Genomic DNA, 21,342 nt, shown 5'->3' with positions numbered 1-21,342 from the left:
GAGCTTCTTGGGGGGGGGGGGGGGGTTGTTAATATAAACGGTACTCTGTTTTTTTATTTAAAATATTTGTTTTGTTTTCCGGCCAGACCCAGCTATCTATGCTCAGGACTTACTCCTGACCATGGGTGCTGTATTTTTGATTCAGTTCTCCATCTTCCTTGGTACTATTAGGAAAGTAAGCCATCAACTTTTCCATGGTGACCTTCAAACCTCAGCCATGGGCCTGAGAGGTAGTACAGCGGTAGGGTGCTTGCCTTGCGCCCTGGTGTGACCCACCAGTCGGGTTTGACACCTCCCACCCCAGCATCCCAGGTGGTCCATTGTCCGTCCACCCCTTACCCCCAGCACTGCCAGGAATAGTCACTGTCACTGTCCTCCCGCTGTTTGTGTTGTTCATCGATTTGCTCGTGCGGGCCCAGCAACGTTGTGAGACTTGTTACTGTGTTTGGCATATCAACTACGTCACGGGGAGCTTGCCAGGCTTTGCCGGGCTCTCCGAGAGGGATGGAAGAATCAAACTGGGTTGGCCATGTTGGCCGCATGCAAGGCAGACGCCCTACCCGCTGTGCTATCGCTCTGGCCCCAAGGAATAGTAATTCTTTTTTTTTTTAATTTTTAAATTTTATTTTCATAAAGTTGTTCACAGTAATTGATTATTTTTAATATTTCAAAACCAATCCCACCGCCACTCAAGCCTGCCCCACAGGCAGATGCTAGATAATTTATTTTGTATTGCTCGCTCTGAATAGTATGAGATGTCTGTAAGGGTCTATCTCACAGTGATTCAACAAAAAAGTTAAAAAAAAAGTCTGAACTGTTGCAAGGCTGCTCGTTCCTGGAATTCTGAAATTTTAAATAACTGGGTTCTGGAGCCGTCTCTGCAGCAAGCTGCTCGCTTCTGAGATTCGTTTGGGAGTCTCTGTCTTTTGGGGCCACTCCTGCCAGGGCTGACTTCGCACTCAGAAGTTACTCCTGGTGATGCTCGGGGGACCATGTGGTATGCCAGGGATGGTACCTGGGTCAGCTGCATGTAAGGCAGGCACCCTGCACGCTGTATTGCTGCTTCAGCTCCTTGAGTGCAGAGCCAAGAATTACCTCCTGAGCACCACAGTGTGGCCCCCAAACCAAAAAGCCTGCAGTCAGTCTGTAATCACTCGTTCTCAGAGCTTTCTTTTAGATTCTTCTGGATTAAAATATAAACTTGTTTTGCTTTGTTTTTTTGTCGAGGTACTGTGGTTTTACAGTTATTCATGATAGAATTTCAGGCATACAGTGTTCCAGCATGTTTGGATTTTCTCGGTGGAGAGTGGTGTCACCTGCCAGCAAAGGCGGCCTGATTTTCCCCCTTTTCCCGTCAGTATTCCTTTTTTGTTTATTTTGTTGTTTCAGGTCTTCCACTGAGAGGCAGTTAGCGGTTGTTTTCTTCCAGTGGGCTGTCCAGTTGGTCAGTCGCTGTGCATTACCAGCGTTTGTAGTGTTTGCATCCTGTGACTACAATCTGAGCTTTGTCCTTATTATAAAGGTTAAAAGTCAGTGAATAGCAGCTACATTATTACGATTGCGTAACTTTTTTCTCGCAGTACCTACTTGGGTGTTTGGACCAGCAGAGAAAGAAATGTTATCTTAGCAATCAGTTATTTTGTGCTATTAGAGAATGTTTCAATGGCAAAGGTCAAGTGGTTTTTCTGACTCCAAGGTTTACTATCAAACCGTGATTTGTAACTTTCATAATAAAATACTTCTTTTGGCTTTATCAAATGCCTACTTGCATGTCCTTTGAGAAGTCCTCCGCACTTAGGAATCACTCCTGGCAGGCCCTGGCAGTCCGTGTGGAGAGCCGGCGGCGATATCGCGGGTCAGCCACATGCCAGGCAAGCGAGCACCTTGCCCGGAGCTCCACTAACTCTCCCTGCGGCCTCCTAATGTAGCTTTCACTCGATTTTCTGATAATGAATTATTCCTGTAAGTGTTGCCTGAATGTTACTTGTTTTTAAATAGTTCATCGGAGGGCGGAGGTCAGCGAGGTAAGGTGCTGGCCTTGCACGCAGCGTCCCATATGTCCCCCCAAGCATGGCCAGGAGTAACCAAAACTAACCCCTGAGCAACACTGGGTGTGGCCCCAAAACCCAAACAAACAGAATAGTCCATTGGAGGCTTGTTCTCCCTTGAGCACTTCCTGCCCCTCTCTAGTCTCCGTGTTTCTTCGCTGGCTTGTTTCCACTCTGTTCTCTCTGGTCCACGTACTGATCCTCTCTCCCCTCACATCTTTCTAAATTGTTTCAATAAACCCTTTCTTGCTTCACCAGAGAGAAAAAAGTCCATTGGATTCAGCTAACTCACAGTGATACAAGGTTTTTGTCCAGTTTCCCAAAACTTTTGTCTTGTGAGGCATATGAAGATCCATTTTCCTTTTCAACTCCTCTCCCCAGATTTGATTTTTGCTGCTTTATCTTCTGGAATTTGTCAGAAACGGCAGCGTTTTCTGGATTTGGGCATTTCCTGGATTTGAAAGGAACAATTGGCTACTGTTTCTTTTGTTTCTTTCATATTGGTCATACAATGTTCTTTGACCAAATTGTGATAAAAATAAAAACTCTTTCAACTGCTAATCTTGGGCCCATTTTGGCCAATCATGTTTTTTCCCCAGAAATTTCTGTTTTATCTGAATTTTCCAGTTTGTGAATTTATAGTTGATGATATTTATCTTACTATTTTGTTAAACTATTTCCCTTTAAAAATTTTTCCTGTTGCTGTAATTTTTTCCTTTCAGTTCTGTTCATAACCCTTTTTTGCTTCTTGGGTCACATCCAGCAATGCTCAGGGGTGACTCCTGGCTCTGCACTCAGGAATTACTCCTGGCTGTCCTCGGGGGACCATATGGGATGCTGGGGGTCCACCTGGATTGGCCACGTGCAAGGCAGAAGCTCATCCCACTGTGCTATGCCTCTGGCCCCATTTGTATCCTCTTTTGGAGGAAAAGTTGGGCCACACCCTGTGGTGCTGGGGGTACCTGGGGCTCTTTGCTCAGGGGTCCTTCTGATAGGGATCAGGGAACTGTGAGTGACTGGGATCAGCCACATACAAGGCAAGTACCTTAATATCAGTACTCCCAGGCCCGTGGTGCCTCTCTATTATTTTAAACCGTGTATGAGTTGGGGGGTCACACCTGCTGGTAGTACTAGGAGTGGGGGACCATGTGCAGTGCTAGTTTTGGCACATCCAAGGCCAGTGACTTGTCTCTCCTGCCCACCGCTGTTTTTGTTTGTTTGTTTGTTTGTTTTGCTTTCATATTTAAAGGTTTCTGGTGCTCACGTGCTGCTCCTGGCTTAGTGCCCTCGGGTCACCTCTAGTGGTGCTCAGGGGGATCATACAGTGACACTGGAACCTAGGTCTCCTTGAAACCTGTGTTACAGAGTAGGTTCAATTCCCAGCATCCCATGTGGTCCTCCAGGAGTAATTCCTGAGTGCAGAGCCAGGATGAACCCCTCTGCATCGCCTGGTGTTAAAAAACAAAAACAAAAAACAAACCAAAAAACCAAAGTTGTTTGTAATATGGTTGTTTCAGTTATTTCAAAGTTCAACACCAATCCCGCCACCACTGTTACCTTCCCCAGTTTCCGATCTATCTCCCTACCTGTTAACAGGCACAAAGTAATTTACTCTTCATTGCTTATTATAGCATATCTCACAGTGCTGTTACTAAAGTCATTGAGGATTTAATAAGCTGTGTGGTGCTGGTTGAACCTCCTTTGTTACTGTTTTCACTCATTAAGTGGCTTCTCACGACTTCCCCGTCTAATCTGCTGGGCTGTCAGTGCAGGAGGGGAGGCGCTGGGGTGATTCAGAGGCGCTGGGGGATTCTGCTGCTTGGTGTCTCTTTGAGGGATGTCTGTGCAGGTGGGGCACTGGGCCCCTTGGCAGCCTGAGAAGGCTCCAGAGACCTCAGCCTGGAGATCTGGGCTTACCTGGGACGACAACTCAGCTGTAAGATTAGTTTTATATGAGATTATTTATTTATTTATTTTGCTTTTTGGGTCATACCTGGCGATGCACAGGGGTTACTCCTGGCTCTGCACTTAGGAATCACTTCTGGCGGTGCTCGGGGGATCATATGGGATGGTGGGAATCGAACTCAGATTGGGCCGCGTGCAAGGCAAATGCCCTACCCACTGTGCTCCAGCCCCGAGATTTTTTTTTAAGTGCATTGAGAAAAGAACCAGAGTTACACTCTATAAGTTCAGTTTTCCGAGAAGATATGAATGTAAGTGTGCCATAGAACAGCAATGAAATATGTGAAGCAGGGATGGACAGGATTGAAATAACTAGGCAAATTTCAGTTTCAGATTTTATGATCAACTTTAGAATTGGACAGAATTAGTGGGATATTGTCATCCCAGTGGCTCTAATTGGCAGTTATAAAATACCCCACCTACAATGATAGAATATACACATTCTAAGTACACATGGAGTAGCCACTGAGATAAAACCACATCCAGATTATGAAAAAATAACCCAAGGGGCCAGAGAGATAGTACAGGAAGTAGGTGCTTATCTTGCATGAAGACCAGGTCTGGTTCAGTCACTGGTACACAGATGGTCCCTGAGAGACCTGCGGTCACTCCCGAGTATAGAGCCCGGAATAATCTCTGTTGGATGTGACCTGCCCAGTATTAACAAACAGAAGAATTGAAGCGACTAAATTAGAATAAAAACTAGTTGTAGAAAGATAGCAAAGAACTCAACTCCGCAAATGTCACTACTAGTCCCATGGACTACAAAAAGTTTCAAGGGAAATTAAAAACAAAATTGGGGGAGGAAGGTCACACCTGGTATTGTTCAGGACTTAGTCCTGTTTTATTGTCATGGCTCACTCCTGGCAGGGCTCAGAGACCATGTGTGGTGCGGGAGATTGAACCTGGGCCAGCTATGTGCAAGGCAAATGCCTTATCTGCTATTATATCTTTCTGGCCTCTTGAGCTGACAAATGAAAACATCACATTTGTAGCAAAACAGAACAAATCTGTGGGTTATCACCAAAGATGTGCTAAGTGACACTAAGCACTTAATATAATCAATAATTTAAACTCCTGCTTTATGACACTAGATTGAAGGACAAAATAAACTCCGTCATAACAGAACAAAGGAAGTAATATAGAGCAGAAATGAATTTAAAATTGAAAACAGGCAAAACAGGAAGTCACTGAAATACAAAAAAAATTTTGAGGGTGGTTTTGTTTTGTTTTTACCAAAACAACAGAAGAGTGAAATTCTCAGAAGCCTTTGGCCAGACTGGCAGATTACAAAGAAGGAACAGGGGCTAGAGAGCCAGTCGGGAGGGAGTCAGTGGATGGCTTTGCAAGTGGCCGGCCAGAGTGACCAGAGTTAAATCCCTGCCGGGAGTGATCCCTGAGTGCAGAGCAGATCTGTGGGGTATGGTCCCAAAACTTAAGTTTAAAAAAATTGGGGGCCAGGACCATCGTACAGCTGGTAGGGCAAGTTCAGTCTCCAACATCCCATGGGGTCCCCCAAGCAACCAAGCGACGCCTGGAGTAAGCCCTGCTCATTGTTGTGTGCCCCGCCCCCACCCCACCCCTCAAAAAAAAAAAAAGAGAGAAGAGAAAAGAGAGGAAAAGAAAGAAGAAACAACAGCTTTAGTTAACTATTTCTGTTGTAGCAAATAGCTGTAAACTGACCGGTTCTAAACAATAACAATTTCGTTACAGTTCTGGCAGTTAGATTGCAGATCTAGCTGGGATGAACTCAAGTCATCCCCAGGACTGTTCCTTTCTGAGACTGGTGGAGAATCCATTTCCTTATCTTTTCCTACCTCCTCGAGCTTGCCAACATTCCTGGGCTCGGGGTCCCTCTCCGGTCAAAGCCAGCCGCAGCCGCAGGTTTCGTTCTCCTCACAGCATCTTCTGACTTTTTCTTTTGCTGCCTTCTTCCCGTTTACGATTCCTTGGTTTTCTATGGATCCATTCAGATAATATCCCTATTTTAAAATTTATTTTGCAGGGGTGGGAACATTTGGCCACCTCTCATGTACTCAGGGCTTACTCCTACAGTGCTCAGGGGACCATATGAGGGACCAGGGTCTACCGGGTTTGTTTATCTGTTTATTTCTTGCCTTTTGGGTTACTCCTGGCTTATGCACTCAGGAATTTCTCCTGGCGGTGCTCGGGGGACCATGTGGGATGCTGGGAATTGAACCGTTGTCGGTTGTGTGCAAGGCAAACGCCCTACCCACTGTGCTATATTGCTCCAGCCCTCTACCGGGTTTAGTGGTATGTGAAGCAAGCTCCTTACCCACTGGACTATCTCTTCAGCCCCGGTCTTGCTGTTTAAAGTCAACTGATTATCAACTTGAATTCCATCTTCTACCAAAATTCTCTTTTGCTGAGGATGCAGCTCTGTGATACAGTACAGTGCTTTTCAGCCCTTGTCTGAGCATCGATCCTTTCCAGTCTGATTTATTTCCTGTCAGTTGCTGCCCGCTTGCCCACCCTCACCCCCCATTTATGTGATTTTTCACCTGTGTCCCCCTTGGAATATCCTGGGGGCCATATGATCTCCCAACCCCCCCCCCCCCACCAGTGTAATACTGCATGCTTTGTATGTGTGAGGGCTCTGGGTTTGATCCTGGCACCAGTATAGATAGATACATCTCTTTTGTTGTGTATGTAACATCACAGGTTTTAGGATTTCCAATGTAGACCTCTTTGGGTGAGGTGGGGCTGTTATTCTGCCCATCACAATTGCATGATACTCCAGTTCACCTAGGAAGAAATGGATTTTCTACACGGGGGTTCCACCTCACTCCTGTCCCCAAGAGCGTCTGTTATATATATTGCCCTGAATATACCTATTTTAGGTATCTCATAAGTGAAATGATACCGTTCTTTTGTAACTGGCTTATTTTTCTTACACTGTTTCAAAGTTTCATTCCTGTTACCCTAATTGTTTTTTGACAGTTTCAAAAGGCAATTAACAGAAAAAGGATATATTCTTAGCAAAGCTGTTGAAATAGCTCATCTATAAACAAAATTATGATTCCCAATTTGAATCTTTTACCCTATACAATAGCTAACTCATAGTGAGTTATTACATCTAACTAAAATTCTTAAATCTCTCAAACTTTTCAAAGTAAATAGGTCTTTGTGACTCAGGCCATGCGGTAAAGGGTTTGTGTGTCTCTGTGTGTGTGTGTGTGTGTGTTGTGCTCAGTACTTCTGGCTTTGAATTCAGTGATCACGCCTGATGGGGCTGGGGGCAATATAGGGTGCTGTGTGGATTGAGTCCCAGTTGTGCCTAAGGCCCTTGCCTTCACACAACCAACCCACTCCCGCCCATTTCTTAGAAGTAACTATGCGTGGGACCGGAGCAGTAGTACAGCAGGTAGGGGGTTTGCCTTGCACTTGGCCAATCCAGGTTCCATCTCAGCGTGTTTTGCCGAGCATGGCTGGGTTGGTGTAGGTAGACCTTGGCACCACAGGGCCAGGGCAGTACCTCGTCCTTGGGCCTCAGCACTTAACTTTCTGTCCAAATGAGCCAAGAATCGCTGATAGCCCAACTTTTCACAACCCCATCTGGGGTTCATGACTCACAATTTAAGAGGCCGGGGCTAGATGATATCTTACCCCAGAACAAATTCTTTAGTGGAATTCCCAGCCTGGCTGGGAGTGTGGAGCTTCAGTCTGGTCTTAAGGAAACCTCACGCAAACTCACAGTGAAGAACTTTCTCTGTCTTTAAAGAGCCTGTTGGTGGGACCAGAGCCATAGTGTGACGGGCAGGGCAGCAGGGTGATAGCAGACCTGGGTTTGAGCCCCCTGATGCCCTGGCATTTCACGTGGTCCCCCAGCACTGCCAGCAGTGATCCCTGAGGGCAGGGCCAGGAATCTTCCCCGAGCACCAGAGGTGGCCCAAACAAGCAAAAGGGGGAGCCCGTTACCAGTCTTGGGGAGCAAGAGGACTGGGCAGCTCAGTGTGCCAGAGCAGGCGCTTTGCATGCTGGCGGCCCAGATTCCACAAATCCTCCGGGTGTGTACCCCGAATTCCCTCCCCCCCTCCCCCCCAAAAGAGGATGCAAGTTGGGAACTGCTAAAGACCAAAGGAATTTGAAGACACGCAATATGGTAATGCAGTATGTGATCCCAGTCTGGGGCACGCGCCGAAGGGGAAAAGTGCGATAAAGTCTAGCACAAGGGGCTGAAGAGAACTGCTTGCTTAGATCTACGCCCGGCATTGCCAAGTGTGACTCTACCGCAACCCCAGCTAGCGTTGAGGGCCTGGGCGGTAGCTCCCCAGGCTCAGTGCTGGGCATGTGGAGGAACCAGTTCCATCCTGCATGCTGCGTGGCAGAGAGAATCAGAGATTGCAGTATGGATGACACATTAGATTGGGGGGTTGTTTGTTGTTTTTGCTTTATTGGTATATTTTGGGTCACACCCAGTGATGCTCAGGGGTTACTCCTGGTTCTCCACTCAGGAGTCACTCCTGGTGGTGCTTGGGGGACCCTGTGGGATGCCAGGGATCAAACCCAGGTCAGCCATGTGCAAGGCAAATGCCCTGCCCACTGTCTGTCGCTCTGGCCCCTCAGACGCTGTTATGCGTTTCTAGCCGGCCCCATCTGACACTCTCGGTCTCTGCGCTGCGTTAGCCTCTCGAGTTGCCCGAGGCGGGCAAGATCACGCTTGGGAATAAATCCCCTTCTTCCCCCACCGCATCACTTCTTGAGTGCCTTGAAGATTTCATCATACTCAACTGATGTGTAATTCTATTAACATAATTTATTACACTTTTTTTTTCCTCTCTTAGCCCAAAATGGAGTTAATCCTGACTGGGAGAAGAAAGTAATTGACTATTTTAAGGAAAAGCTGAAAGAAAATAATGCTCCAAAATGGGTAAGTTTGCTTCTGGGGGTTGGGACATCTGGGGGTAGTGAACAGCGGGGCTGATTTTAGATTTTAGACATATAAACTTAATATAGATAAATTGATGTGCCACTTTCTGTCTTTATAAATGTTAAGACTTGGGGCTGGAGAGATAGCACAGCTGGTAGGGTGTTTGCCTTGCACGCGGCCAACCCAGGTTCGATTCCCAGCATCCCGTATGGTCCCCTGAGCACCGCCAGGAGTAACTCCTGAGTGCAGAGCCAGGAGTAACCCCTGTGCATCACCAGGTGTGACCCAAAAAAAAGCAAAAAAAAAAAATGGTTAGACTTAATCTTTTAAATTTTTTAAAAATTAAAAGATTTTAAGCTTAGAGGGCCAGAGAGAGATAGCACAACAGGCAAGGTACTTGCCTTGTATGCAACAGACTTGGGCCTGATTCCTGGCACCACATATAGTGCCCGGAAGGGATCTGTAAGCACAAAGCTAGTAGTAAAACCTGAGCACAGCTGGGTGTGGCCTAGCACTCCCCCCACCACACACCCAGGGGTGGAAATTACAGATGTTTCTTCTGTTTGTTTTATTTCTGGTCTCCTTCAGTGAAGCATGGTGTTTAGGTTTACTCCTGACTCTGCACCCAGGAATCACTCCTGGTGGTAGTCAGGTGACCAGATGGGGATGCTGGCAGCAGATGCAGGTGCAGGTCAGGTGCCCAACCTGCTGTAACTCTCAGGTGCCATCCCAAGCCACAAGATTTTCTTCTTTGGGGGCCAGGTCCAGAGAGATAGCTCAACAGGCTGAGTGCATGCTCAGCTTTTGGGAGGCCCAGTTGGATTCCCAGCACTGCATGGTTCCCAAGTTCTGCTGGGTCCAGTAACCATGGGCTACTGGGCGTGGTTCAGAGACTTTCTGTGCATCCACACCCACAAAGATCTTCACCTGCCTAAATTCAAGCCATTAAGTGCTTCCATAATAGTACCTCTAGGTGGCAGTAATCAACTATTTCTTCCTTAGGAAAGAAATGGTAGTGATGAGAGCTTTGATTATTTTTTTTTACCTTGATTTAAAAGATTAATGTGTACTTATTTTCTTTTTCCACACTCAGCGGTACTCAGGTTCTGTGTACCTGGTTCTGTGCTCAAGAATCACTCCTGGTGGGCTCATGGGGACCATGTGGGGTGCTGGGGATGGAACCAGGGTTGGCTATATGAGAGGCAAATGCCCTACCTGCTGTACTGTTGCTCAGGCATGTACTAGTTTTAGGAGCTCGGTGAAGCGACTCTTTTTCTGCAAATCAAAATTTTTTTCAGTGAAAAGCATCCTTTTCACATTTGTCAGAAACTGTCATACACACTTGGAAGAATTAACTCAGTCCTTGAGGTTGGAGACATAGTACCGAGCAAGTAGGACACTTGCCCTGTACACAGCCAGCTGGGTTAGATCTCCAGCATACCATATGGCCCCTCTAAGCACCGTCAGGGGTGGTTCATTCTCAAGTGCAGAGCCAAGAGTAGCCCCCGAGCATTGCGGGGTATGATCCCAAAACAAAACAAGAAATAGTTCTTTAATCCAGCGATTTTTGAGATTCATGGAGAGGACATATACATCATCGTTTGGGGCTTACTTCTGACTCTGTGGTGCTCAGGGTAGCATATGTCGTACTCAGGAGTGAGCCGGAATCTACCCTGTGCCAGGCAAGCAAGTGAGGGACCCCTATACTATCAGTGCAACCCCTCCAGCAGTTTTATTGTTAACTCTTGAGTCCATTTGGCTCCCTGATGGCTTTACTTTGTACGTGTGTGTGTGTTTGTGTGTGTGTGTGTGTGTGTGTGAGAGAGAGAGTTTGAGTCTGAATATGTAGGCTTCTTAGGCAATATATCTGTAATGCTAATGTCTTATGGATAGACTGTTAACTTGTTTTTTTCCCTTTGAAGGTACCATCATTAAATGAAGTTCCACTCCATTATTTGAAACCTAACAGTTTTGTAAAGTTTCGTTGTATGATTCAGGATATGTTTGACCCTGAGTTTTACATGGGAGTCTATGAAACAGTTAATCGAAACACAAAAGCACGGGTATGTATGAAACTTTACAATCACTGGTGATTTTGTTTGGGAATTGCTCGTGGTATTTTTGATTCTGATGTGCTGATAAAACCCTGCTGTTCTTTGTTTTCGGTCATAGGTTCTTCATTTTGGAAAGTATAGAGATGTTGCAGAGTGTGGGGTATGTATCTTTAAGATCTCCAGCATTTTTCTTTGGGGGCCGAATCACTCCTGCTGGCCAGGTGCTACCTTCCTTCCAGTTCAAGGGTCATTCCTGACTTTCTCTGGGATCTGTTTTGTTCAGAGGTTGAAAGTTACCCTCCCACAGCAAAACATTTTCTTCAACCAATTGAGCAATTTTTATGAGACTTCAGATTTTTTTTTATAAGAAATTTTACTCTGGTTAATTTTTGTTGTTGTTGTTGTTCTGTTTTGGTTTTGGTTCTGGGCTATCCCTGGAGGTGCTCAGGGATCAATCAGAGTTGGCCACATACAAGGCGAACATCCTCCCAGCCGTACTGTGGCTCCGGCCTCCTTTGGGTGATCTTATTTTTTGTGTGTAAAGGATTTCTTGGAAGCCCTGTGAAGCATCTTTTTCTTTTATTTGAGTGTCTGGTTTATTTTGTAATTATTGTGGGTGCCACACCTGATTGTGCTGGGGGCCACCAAGGCCACACCCCTCAGAGCGCTATGGTGCGGAGGTGGCATTGTAGGGAAGGAAATGAGGTGTCAGGTGGAGACTGGGGGGTTTGGAAGGAAGATGGATCTAGGGTGGGAAACCTCATTTTGGTCAGTTTCTCTGCTATGCAGATCAGAGAAGTTGTTGTTGTTGCTGACTGAATAAAATTCATTGGGGTGATCTAGACAAAAGGACACCAATTCGGGAGACTGCAGAAAAGATTATATTAATAAAGAATGGAATTTAGAATAGTAGGCTCATGGAAGATGGGTTTGTTTGCTTTCACACCTGACAACCTCCCATCGCCTTTTACAGTATTTGCTGAAGGTAAAACAAGCCAAGGCTAATGACTCACTTGTATAAATGCTTACTGAATCCCTTGTTTAGGGAACTCTTAAGTCATACCAGACTAATACAGTAATTTTTTCTATCATTTTTCCTATCGTATAATAATGCAGTGTCACTGCATCTCAGCAGAAGCGCTGGGAAATAGGATGACAAAAACACTGAGAGTCACAGCTCACGTTTGCTGTAGACCGTGCACTGTGTTGCTGGTGCTGTAAGTAAGGCACCGTTGCTAGAAAGGAGGACTTTGGTCCTGGGCAGACCAAGAAGGCTTGATTTTATGTGTTATCTTGAGTCAAATGTGGTACTTTGAGTTATTTTTTTTTCCCCTACAGAGTGAAATTTTAATTATTTTTGTGTTTATTAGATTTTAGTGTTCTCTCTCAGGCATTAACTATTTAAAATTTTCTAATAGAGACTGGGTTTTTGTTATTTTTGTGTTTTTGGACCACGTCTGGCCGTGCTCAGAATTTACTCCTGGCTTTGTGCTCAGGGATCACTCCTAGAAGTGCTTATGGGACCATACATGATGCTGGAGATCAAACCTAGTTGACGATGTACAAGGACCGCACCCTGCCTACTGTGCAGTCTCTTTGACCCTAATGTAATTTTTTGGGGGTTGTTTTTGGGCCACGCATGACTGTGCTCAGGGCTTACACCTGACTGAATCATTCCTGGTGGGGTTCAGGGGGCCATCTGGAAGGCTGCGGATTGAACCCAGGCATGCAAGGCAACCCACAGTATGATCTCTGGCCCTATGATGGTTTTCTAAATAACATAAAAGCGTGGTTGTTAATTACATTTCTTGTCTGCTTTCCATATACATAATAGCCTCAACAAGAAGTTGATTTAAACTCTCCGAGAACAACCACTCTGGAAAGACAAACTTTCTATTGTGTACCTGTGCCTGGGGAGTCTACATGGGTGAAAGAAATATCCTTTACTTGTGTGTTGGATGGTTTCTGATCATTATTTGGAAAGATCACAGTTCCACTTCTGCATTATCACACTAGTGAACTTAGCTTTATTTTCGTAAAATGTGAGTCATTCCAAAGAAAATTTGTAAAGCAGTTTTAAATGTCTGTCACTGAGAGATAACTAATGTTAATTGATGGAACACCATTTTTGTTTGTTTGGGGACCACCTGGCAATTCTCAAGGATTACTCCTGGCTCTGCTAAGGGATCACTTCTGAAGGTGCTTGAGGGACCTTATGGGATGCCAGGAACCAAGCACAGGTTGGCTGCATGCACGGAAAGCTCCCCGCTCGCTGTATTATTGCTCTGCCCCTGAAACACTTTTCTTTTTTTTTAATAGAGGTCGTTTAAAACATACCAAGTAGAGGGTACCACATAAGTAAGAATAAAGTTTTCAAGGTGGGCTCTCTTTAATTTTTCTTTTATTGTTATTTTGGCCACACTTGGTTCTCAGGGGCTACTTCTAACTTTGTGCTTGGGAATTATTCCTGGCAGTGCCCAGGGGACCATATCATGCCAGGGACTGGACTCAGGTCTCCCTCATGCAAGGCTTGTGCTCAGTCTGTTGATTCTCTCTCTCTCTCTCTCTCTCTCTCTCTCTCGCCCTTATTTTAATCTTTTTCATTTGTTTGTTCTTTTTGGGGCCATCCCTGGTGTTGCCCAGGGCTTATGCCTGACTCTATACTCGGGGATCACTCCTGGCGAGGCTCAGGGGACCATATGGGGTGTTGGGGATCAAACCCAGTTGGCTACGTGCAAGGCAAGCGCCTTACCCGTTGTACTGTCACTCCACTTTGGCCCCGAATTTTTTTCCCTTTCCTTTTTTTTTGCTTTTTTTGTCACGCCTCGCGATGCACAGGGGTTACTCCTAGTTTTGCACTCAGGAATTACTCCTGGCCGTGCTCAGGGGACCTTTTGGGATGCTGGGAATCGAACCTGGGTCGGCCGTGCAAGGCCAACACCCTACCCGCTGTGCTTTTGCTGCAGCTCCTCCCTTTCCTTTTTAAAGATCAGATGTGTTTATTCATTTGGAGGTGAGCGTGATGAGAGCCACACCTGCCAGCGGTCAGGGGAGTCTCCTGGCTCTCCGCCAGGTCTGCAGTCAGGCATCTTGGCTGTGCCTCCACCCTCCAGCTCTGTTTTGCCAGAAACCCAAATGGAGCCTTCTGGGCTTGTCTTCTGCTTTTGAACTCCTTTTCCCTCTAGTACAGTTTGCAGATTCCAGTTGCTTTCATTGTCCAGAACTCTTGGCTTTGCTCTCTGCGCTCAGCAAGAGCCGGGCCTTCATTTCTCTTGCAGTTTGGAAAACGCAGAGGGTGAGTGGAGTTTCTTCGGGTCTGGCTTTTTATATCTTGTTTGTTTGGGGGCCACATCCGGAAGTGCTCAGGGATCACGCCTGGTGGAGCTCTGCCAGGGGTCTGGCCCATTCAGTTGCATGCAAGGCCAGCCCCCTACCTTCGGAACTCTGTCTCTCAGACTCGGGCTTAGCCTTCTTTTCAAAAGAAGCTTTTATTTTGAGTGAATTGCCAGACAGATCTTTAGCTCCATGATTAGCATAACAGGATGTTCCTCAGTTCCTTGGAGTCTTTCCTTGACTCTGCCTGTAACGCCTATGTCAATGCGAACCAAGCTCGAGTCAGCCCTTCTACGTCCTACACCCCCAGTCGCCACAAGCGGAGTTACGAAGATGATGAAGATATGGACCTTCAGCCCAACAAACAGAAAGACCAGCACACGGGGGCCAGACAAGCAGGTAGTGTTGCCAGCAGGACCTGCTCTAAACCTCCTCTCCTGCAGTAGACTGCTCTCAGCACTGACGGTTGGGTAATGTGATAGCGCTAGATTCCGGAGCTAGCACCGTTTGTCAGCTTTGTCAGAATTGTGGTCTCGGGAGTGGGTGCTGCTCCCTGGTGAGTGCTCCCTGGTCACAATGGAGCGGGCAGGTCAGCAGCCCTGAGTGACGATGGCTGCTCCACCTGCTGTCCGGGTTAGCCTCGGGCTGAGCTGGAAAATGCCTTCTGGTTTCCTGCACATTTGCTGTCTTGTTTTGGCTTCCACAGCAGATTGATTTCGCACTGTTTCCCCCCGACGTGTTTTTCTGTCAGCTCTTGAATGACTTCTATCTGAAACCACCCTTTCTTCCTTTTTATAGTGGTACTCTAGTCAAACAATAGCAGAGAAAAAAGAAACTGATAGCCTCGGTTTTCACAGCTTCATTTGTTTATATAGGAGTATTAAGTTTTAAAAAATGTAGTGGTTTATTTCTGAAACATACTTAAAATGCAACTGATTCTGATTAGAAAGGACAACTAGGAGTTGAAAATCTTAGCAGCGTGAGGCGCTCAGATGGCTGTGGATCATCGTTGATTTCACAAGTCAGAATTTTTATGAGCAGTGAATTTTTTATGAGACAGTTGGATAGATTGGTCTTTGTTTCTCCTTTTATGTGCCATTACTTCTCTTTGGCACCTTTAATCAGAGACAAGTTAATTGGGAAGATAAAGCCAATTAGTTCAGTTAATTGGTGTCCAAGAGATTGGATTGATAGGGCAAATAGAACAATCAGTGATAAAGTAAGATCTACTGATGGAATTAATTTGATGGTATATTCTACATTATGAGTTTGTATTCGTGTTTTCCTTAATCTAAAGGAATATTTTAGGTGTTTTTTTCCCCCCCCCGCCCCTTGGAGGAGGCAAACACCCTTTCAGAGCTCAGGCCTTCTGTTGGTTGTGTTTGGGTGCTGGAAATTGGACCTGGGTTGACGGCATCTAAGACAGGCGCCCTCACGGTCTGTTGTCTCTCTGGCCCTTGACATTATTCACATTTTACATGAACTTATTGGTGTCTACTCGGTTCTCTGCAACTTGATCGCAATCAGAGGCAGTCATGGTCTCTCGTTGTGTCCCTTGATGTCATTCCTGCCCCTCTCCTGCCTCTTCCTTCGCAAGTCCTTCATTTCTCACGACCACTCATTTTACAAGTTATAAATGGAATCATAGCATGTAAATTTGTGGGTTTTTTCATTCAGCAAAATTCCATTGGATCTGCCCGAGGTGTAGCTGATTTCTTCCCCTCCCCCCGTCCCTCTCCGGCTGCACTTGTTCCTCGGGGCCCACTCAGGGTGGGCCTTAGAGACCATACGGGCTGCCATGGAGCGAACCCAGATAGGCTGGGTACAAGGCTCTACTTAGAACCTGTACTCTGTCTGGCCCTTAATAACGAATTCTCTTTACTTCGCAGTGTTCTGTAGCGTGGCAGCCTGTGTTTTTATTCTAATTAGTTGTCATCAGCTAGTCTGGTTCCAGATACAGAGTGAATGTTAATGACTTACTTAGTTGCTATAAGATTTTCTTCTGTTTGATAAGTAGAAAACAAAAGGAGATTTTACCAAGGAGATTTTTTTTTTCCCCCAAGGAGATTTCTGTGGTCAGAACACATTAGTTCAAAAGATTCGTTAGCTCAAAGATGTCAGAGTAACTATATCAAGTATTTATTTTTCAGAGTTCTTGTACAAGATATATGTTGCTATTTTATTATAAGGGGAAATTATTTAATCTGTCAGATTTTTATAATTATCTTTCTTTTCTAGGTCAAAGTGCTTTTTAATATGGGTATGCCCTTTAAAACTGTAATTAGACATGGGCTTAGAATGTATTATCTCAATTGCGAAAAGCTTTCTAGGAATTCCCCCCACCCCCCTTCCAGGTGGACTTACAAGGACTAACTGTGATGTTTTGAATCCTTTGAGTTTAGGGAGTGTTGGTGGTCTTCAGTGGTGCGGAGAACCCAAACGTTTAGAAACTGAAGCCTCCACTGGACAACAGTTGAACTCTCTGAACCTCTCGTCTCCTTTCGACTTGAATTTCCCACTACCAGGAGAGAAGGGCCCTGCGTGCCTCGTCAAGGTGAAGACCTCTTACAGACCCGCTGTTGACAGAGAGATGTGCTTTATGGGTCTCTCAATGACTTTTTCTTCATTTTGCTTTTGCGCCATACCCCTCTGTGCTCAGGGTTTACTCCTGGCTCTGCAATCAGGGATCTAACCTGGTCTAACCTGGTCTGCCACGTGCAAGGCAAGCACCCTACCCACTGTACTGTCTGGCCCAGCTGAAAGGCTGTTTATAACAACAGATAGGCATTACCCTACAGACTTCCGATCTGAAGTCCTGCCTGGCCTCTCCGGGGTACGATCACGATGTGAGGGGCACTGCACTCCTGCCTCAGACCAGGGGAAAGAAGGCCACGGCCTGGGCCTTCTCAGCTTCCGGGGACTGCCTGCAGCCTTGACTGTGCCCCTTCCTGCAGCCTCAGGTCTCTTGACCGCAGCTGTCAGCTGTTCTCTGGGACCTGCCCACTGTGCACATCCAGAATAATTTCTCCGCCGCCGGGCTTCAGGGCTGTTCATTTATGCAGGCCCATTTACATGTAACAGACCAGACCGTGAATTGGGGGGCGTGTGGGCAGGTGGGTGGGGAGACCCCAGAATTTTGTCTGTTTTTTGCTTCATAGCATTTTGTTGGGGGCCATACCAAGCTGTGCTCGGGGATCACTCCTGGGCTGCCAGAACCATATTGGGCTGGGGATTGAGCCTGATGGGGCTGCGTTCAGGACAAGCTCCTTACCCCACTTACTGTCCCTTCAGCACCTCTTGCAGTTCTTGAGAGTATCACAGTATCACAGTCCTCCCGTTGTTCATTGATTTGCTCGAGCGGGCCCAGTAACGTCTCCATCGTGAGACTTGTTGTTACTGTGTTTGGCATATCGAATACGTCACGGGGAGCTTGCCAGGCCCTGCCGTGCGGGCGAGATACTCTCGGTAGCTTGCCAGGCTCTCCGAGAGGGGCGGAGGAACCAAACTCGGGTCGGCCATGTTGGCCGCTTGCAAGGCGAACGCCCTACCACTGTGTTATCGCGCAGTTCTTAAGAATTGAAGAGTATATCAGAAATAGGTGAGGAAGCTTCTAAATTAGTGCCTCCTTCCTCCCAATACCACTCCTAACTGCTCACTTAATTTTCTTCCTTTTCTTACCAAAATCCATTTCTCACTTGTATTTACTGTAAAATTAGAGGGAAAAATATTATTTCACTGTTTTCTGTGCTGGGAATTGAAACCAGATTCTCACATAACCTACCAAGTGATCTACTATTGAGAGGCATGCACGTGGCCTTGTTCTGGTTTCTTAGTCCTGACAGGGAGAAAAGTTTAGTGAACTTTCAGACATATCATCGAGGGACTAGAGAGATCGTACAGCAGATAGGGCACCTGCCTTGCACGTGGCCAACCTGAGTTCAAGCCCCGACACTCCATATTATTCCCTGAGCACTGTCAGGAGAGCAGAGCCAGGAGTGACCCCTGAGCATCACAGGCTGTGGCCTAAAAGCAAAAATGATCATTGACTATATCTGTTCTTACTTATTGTGGTTTCATTTATGTAATTACCTATCACAGGTGCTAAAATGACTAGATTATCTTCTGTGTTTTTAGGAGACCTTGACAGTCACTAAAGTTTACTAATTTTTTTTATTGGAAAAAAAACCTCCATAATCTTTCTAGGTTTTGTGATGATAATTGTTGATTGTGATGATAATTGATATTATTAGTATAATTTGTGAAAAAAATCAGAACTAATCATCCTAGCTTCTCCCCTTCTCATAGTGTGGTTAGTAGGCTTGAAAATTAGCCACATTTCTGGGCCAGAGTGATACTGAGCAGGGAGGGCGTTTGCCTCACAAGTAGCCAACCGAGATTTAATCGGCATCCCATATGGTCCCCAAGCACTGTCAGGAGTAATTCCTGAGTGCAGGGCCAGGATGAGCATCGCCAGGTGTGACCCAAAATTTGGCAAAGAAAAGAAGCCACATTGCTAGTTTTAGTCAGTTATCATTCTTTTGTGTTAACCCTTTCTTTGAAGTATATGGAATAATGAGAACAAATGCTGTTTCGGCAGTCAGGAGTCCTGTATTGTTAATAGTTGCTAACAAAATTATTTCAGGGAGTGTCTTAATTACTCTTTTGGCCTCAAATGAAGCAGTTGCTTAAGGTTCATTTCTTGAGCCACACTTGTTTATTTCACTTATTTTTACTAATTTGTTTTTTGGCCACACCCAGCAATGCTCAGGGCTTACTCCTAGCAAGTTCTGGGAAGCAGACGGGCTGAGCATCCTACCGCTGTACTGTGCTCTGGTCTCCTGGCCCGCAATTTCATGACAATGACAACTTCAAAAACCAAGATTGCTTCTTTATTTTCTATTTGGACCTAACATGTGGTTCTGTGTGTTTTTTTTGTTGTTAGGTTTATGAAGATTGGGATTGTTTCAAAGTGAACGATGTTCTTGAGCTGTATGGCATCCTCTCTGTGGACCCTGTGCTGAGTGTACTGAACAGTGATGAAAGGTGAGTCTGTTGGCTCTTCTTTTCTTTTTTTTGGGGGGGGGGCGCTACACTGGGTAGTGCTCAAAGTGCTGGGGGCTTACTCCTGGCTCTGAGCTCAGGGCCCACTCCTGGCGTGGCTCGGGGCGCCCTCCTCGCTATTCTGTCTTTCTGGGCCCCACTGGTCTGTCCTCAAACACCGGGGAGGGCGCCCTGTTCTAGGACGTGTGCGGGTGGGGCCTCATTTTGTTTCCTGGGCTGGTACTTGCATCTTTCCCACCGGCCCTCTGATGAAGCTCTGTCCCCTCCTCGCAGGGATGCCTCTTCCCTGCTGGACCCGATGGAGTGCACGGACACTGCTGAGGAACAGAGAGTGCACAGTCCTCCTGCTTCCTTGGTGCCAAGAATCCATGTGGTCTTAGCCCAGAAGCTGCAGCACATCAACCCCTTACTGCCTGCTTGCCTTAACAAAGAAGAGAGCAAACCCTGTAAGTGTAAGAGCTGCTGCTGAGTGTGGGGCACAGGCAGGCCTCACGCGTTTCTCGGCTCCTTGGCCTTCTGTTCATTTTTCTCCTTGGGATGAGGTGTTGGGATTTTTCTTTTTTCCACTGGGGGGTCATGCATCTTGGTGCCTGGGGACCGGGCGGAAGCTTGGAGCCAGGACGCGCAACATGCAACCCGGCGCTTGGAGTCGCTCCTAAGATAAGGTTTCCCAAGCCATTTAGGCTGTCTTACCTTGGTGATCGGCACCTGCAGTGACCGGAGTTTGAAGGCCGGAATGGGCGCACGTCGCCCTGTGGTGCTTCTCTGCACTTCTCACTCGGACCTGAGGGAGGCCAGGTGGGTGGGGGCCGTGCTCTGACCCTGCTCTGTCTCTTCCTTCCCCAGTCGTCTCCAGTTTCATGTCAGAATTGTCGCCGGTCAGAGCAGAGCTGCTCGGGTTCCTCACGCACGCCCTCTTGGGAGATAGTTTGGCTGCCGAGTACCTTATATTACATCTCATCTCCACAGTGTGAGTGCGCGTGCCTTGCGTGAGGCTGACCTGGGTTTGATCCCTGACACCCCATATGGTCCCCCCAGCCTGCCAGGAGTGATCCCTGCATACGAGGATAAGCCTGCGCGCCACCGTGTATGGCCCGGAAGCCAAAAATAAAGAATAAATTCAGATTGAATTTAGGTCGAATAGTAGATTACGTGACTGATGAGTAAAATGAGCTTTTTAAAAATACTCTCTCTCTTTCTATGTTCTGACTTCTCCTTTCTCCCCCAAGACTCTGTGTCTCGGACAGGCAGGTGTGTCCGTGCACTGGGCGCTCGCTCTCCTGGGCATGAATGCGCCTCCCTTAAGTCCACTAGAGTCACATCTTGGCGGGGCCTGTGGGTACCCAGTGGTGCTCGGGTCTTCCTCCTGGTTCTGTGCTCGGGGTCACGGTTGGTGGGGCTTGAGTGCTCATATGCAGTGCCGGCGGGTGCGTGCGAGGCCGGCGCCTTTGCCGTCTCTGGCCCTGGAGAGACTTGTCGAGGTTTCAGCTCCTGCCCCTTCAGCAGAGAGCATGGGCAGAGTCTGGTCTGGAGGCTCCCGGTTGAGCCGTCGTACCAGTCACACCCGGTTCGTAGTCTGTCATTCTCCTTACGTATGTACGTATCCCTCTATCAATCTCACTTAAAACGCAAACAAATATGTATCTTTTCAGTAATGTTAAACACTCTCTTGCATTCATTCTACATAAGCTGCTTCTTACACTTCTGTATATAGTTGTTATAGATGTACCATTTCCCTAAGAATTGGGATTTCCTAGTTCGCCCCATTTTAACACACTGCATTAAGCCTCTGGGTGAGTGAGGCAGGAGCAGCCGGTGTTTGAAAGCAGACCGCCTGGCCTCACTCCCAGCTCCCGCACTTCGTGGCAGTGTGAACCTGGGCAGCCTGCTTAAAATCGCTGTGCCTTGGGGCCGGAGTGACAATACCTCGGGTAGGGCACTTGCCTTCCCTGGGCCCACCCGGGTTGCGTCCCAGCGCCCCTTAATGCCCTGA

The 21,342-nt window shown here is 46.8% G+C and overlaps 1 protein-coding gene across 1 annotated transcript in view; it reads left to right on the top strand.

The window, feature by feature from the left end:
• MCMBP (minichromosome maintenance complex binding protein) overlaps positions 1–21,342 on the top strand; it is a 38,696-nt gene that overhangs the window by 6,413 nt on the left and 10,941 nt on the right. Inside the window, exons 2-10 of the mRNA XM_056120444.1 lie at positions 8,816–8,901; positions 10,824–10,964; positions 11,074–11,115; positions 12,790–12,891; positions 14,543–14,687; positions 16,691–16,842; positions 19,231–19,331; positions 19,623–19,795; positions 20,196–20,319. Coding sequence (XP_055976419.1) covers positions 8,816–8,901; positions 10,824–10,964; positions 11,074–11,115; positions 12,790–12,891; positions 14,543–14,687; positions 16,691–16,842; positions 19,231–19,331; positions 19,623–19,795; positions 20,196–20,319 — 1,066 coding nt within the window. The remainder of the gene's footprint in view (positions 1–8,815; positions 8,902–10,823; positions 10,965–11,073; positions 11,116–12,789; positions 12,892–14,542; positions 14,688–16,690; positions 16,843–19,230; positions 19,332–19,622; positions 19,796–20,195; positions 20,320–21,342) is intronic.

This window comes from Sorex fumeus, unplaced genomic scaffold (genome assembly GCF_029834395.1).
Source record: "Sorex fumeus unplaced genomic scaffold, SorFum_2.1 ptg000043l, whole genome shotgun sequence".
Taxonomy (NCBI): domain Eukaryota; kingdom Metazoa; phylum Chordata; class Mammalia; order Eulipotyphla; family Soricidae; genus Sorex; species Sorex fumeus.
The sequence above is the reverse complement of the archived record's forward strand: the minus strand, read 5'-3'. Positions and strand labels throughout refer to the sequence as shown.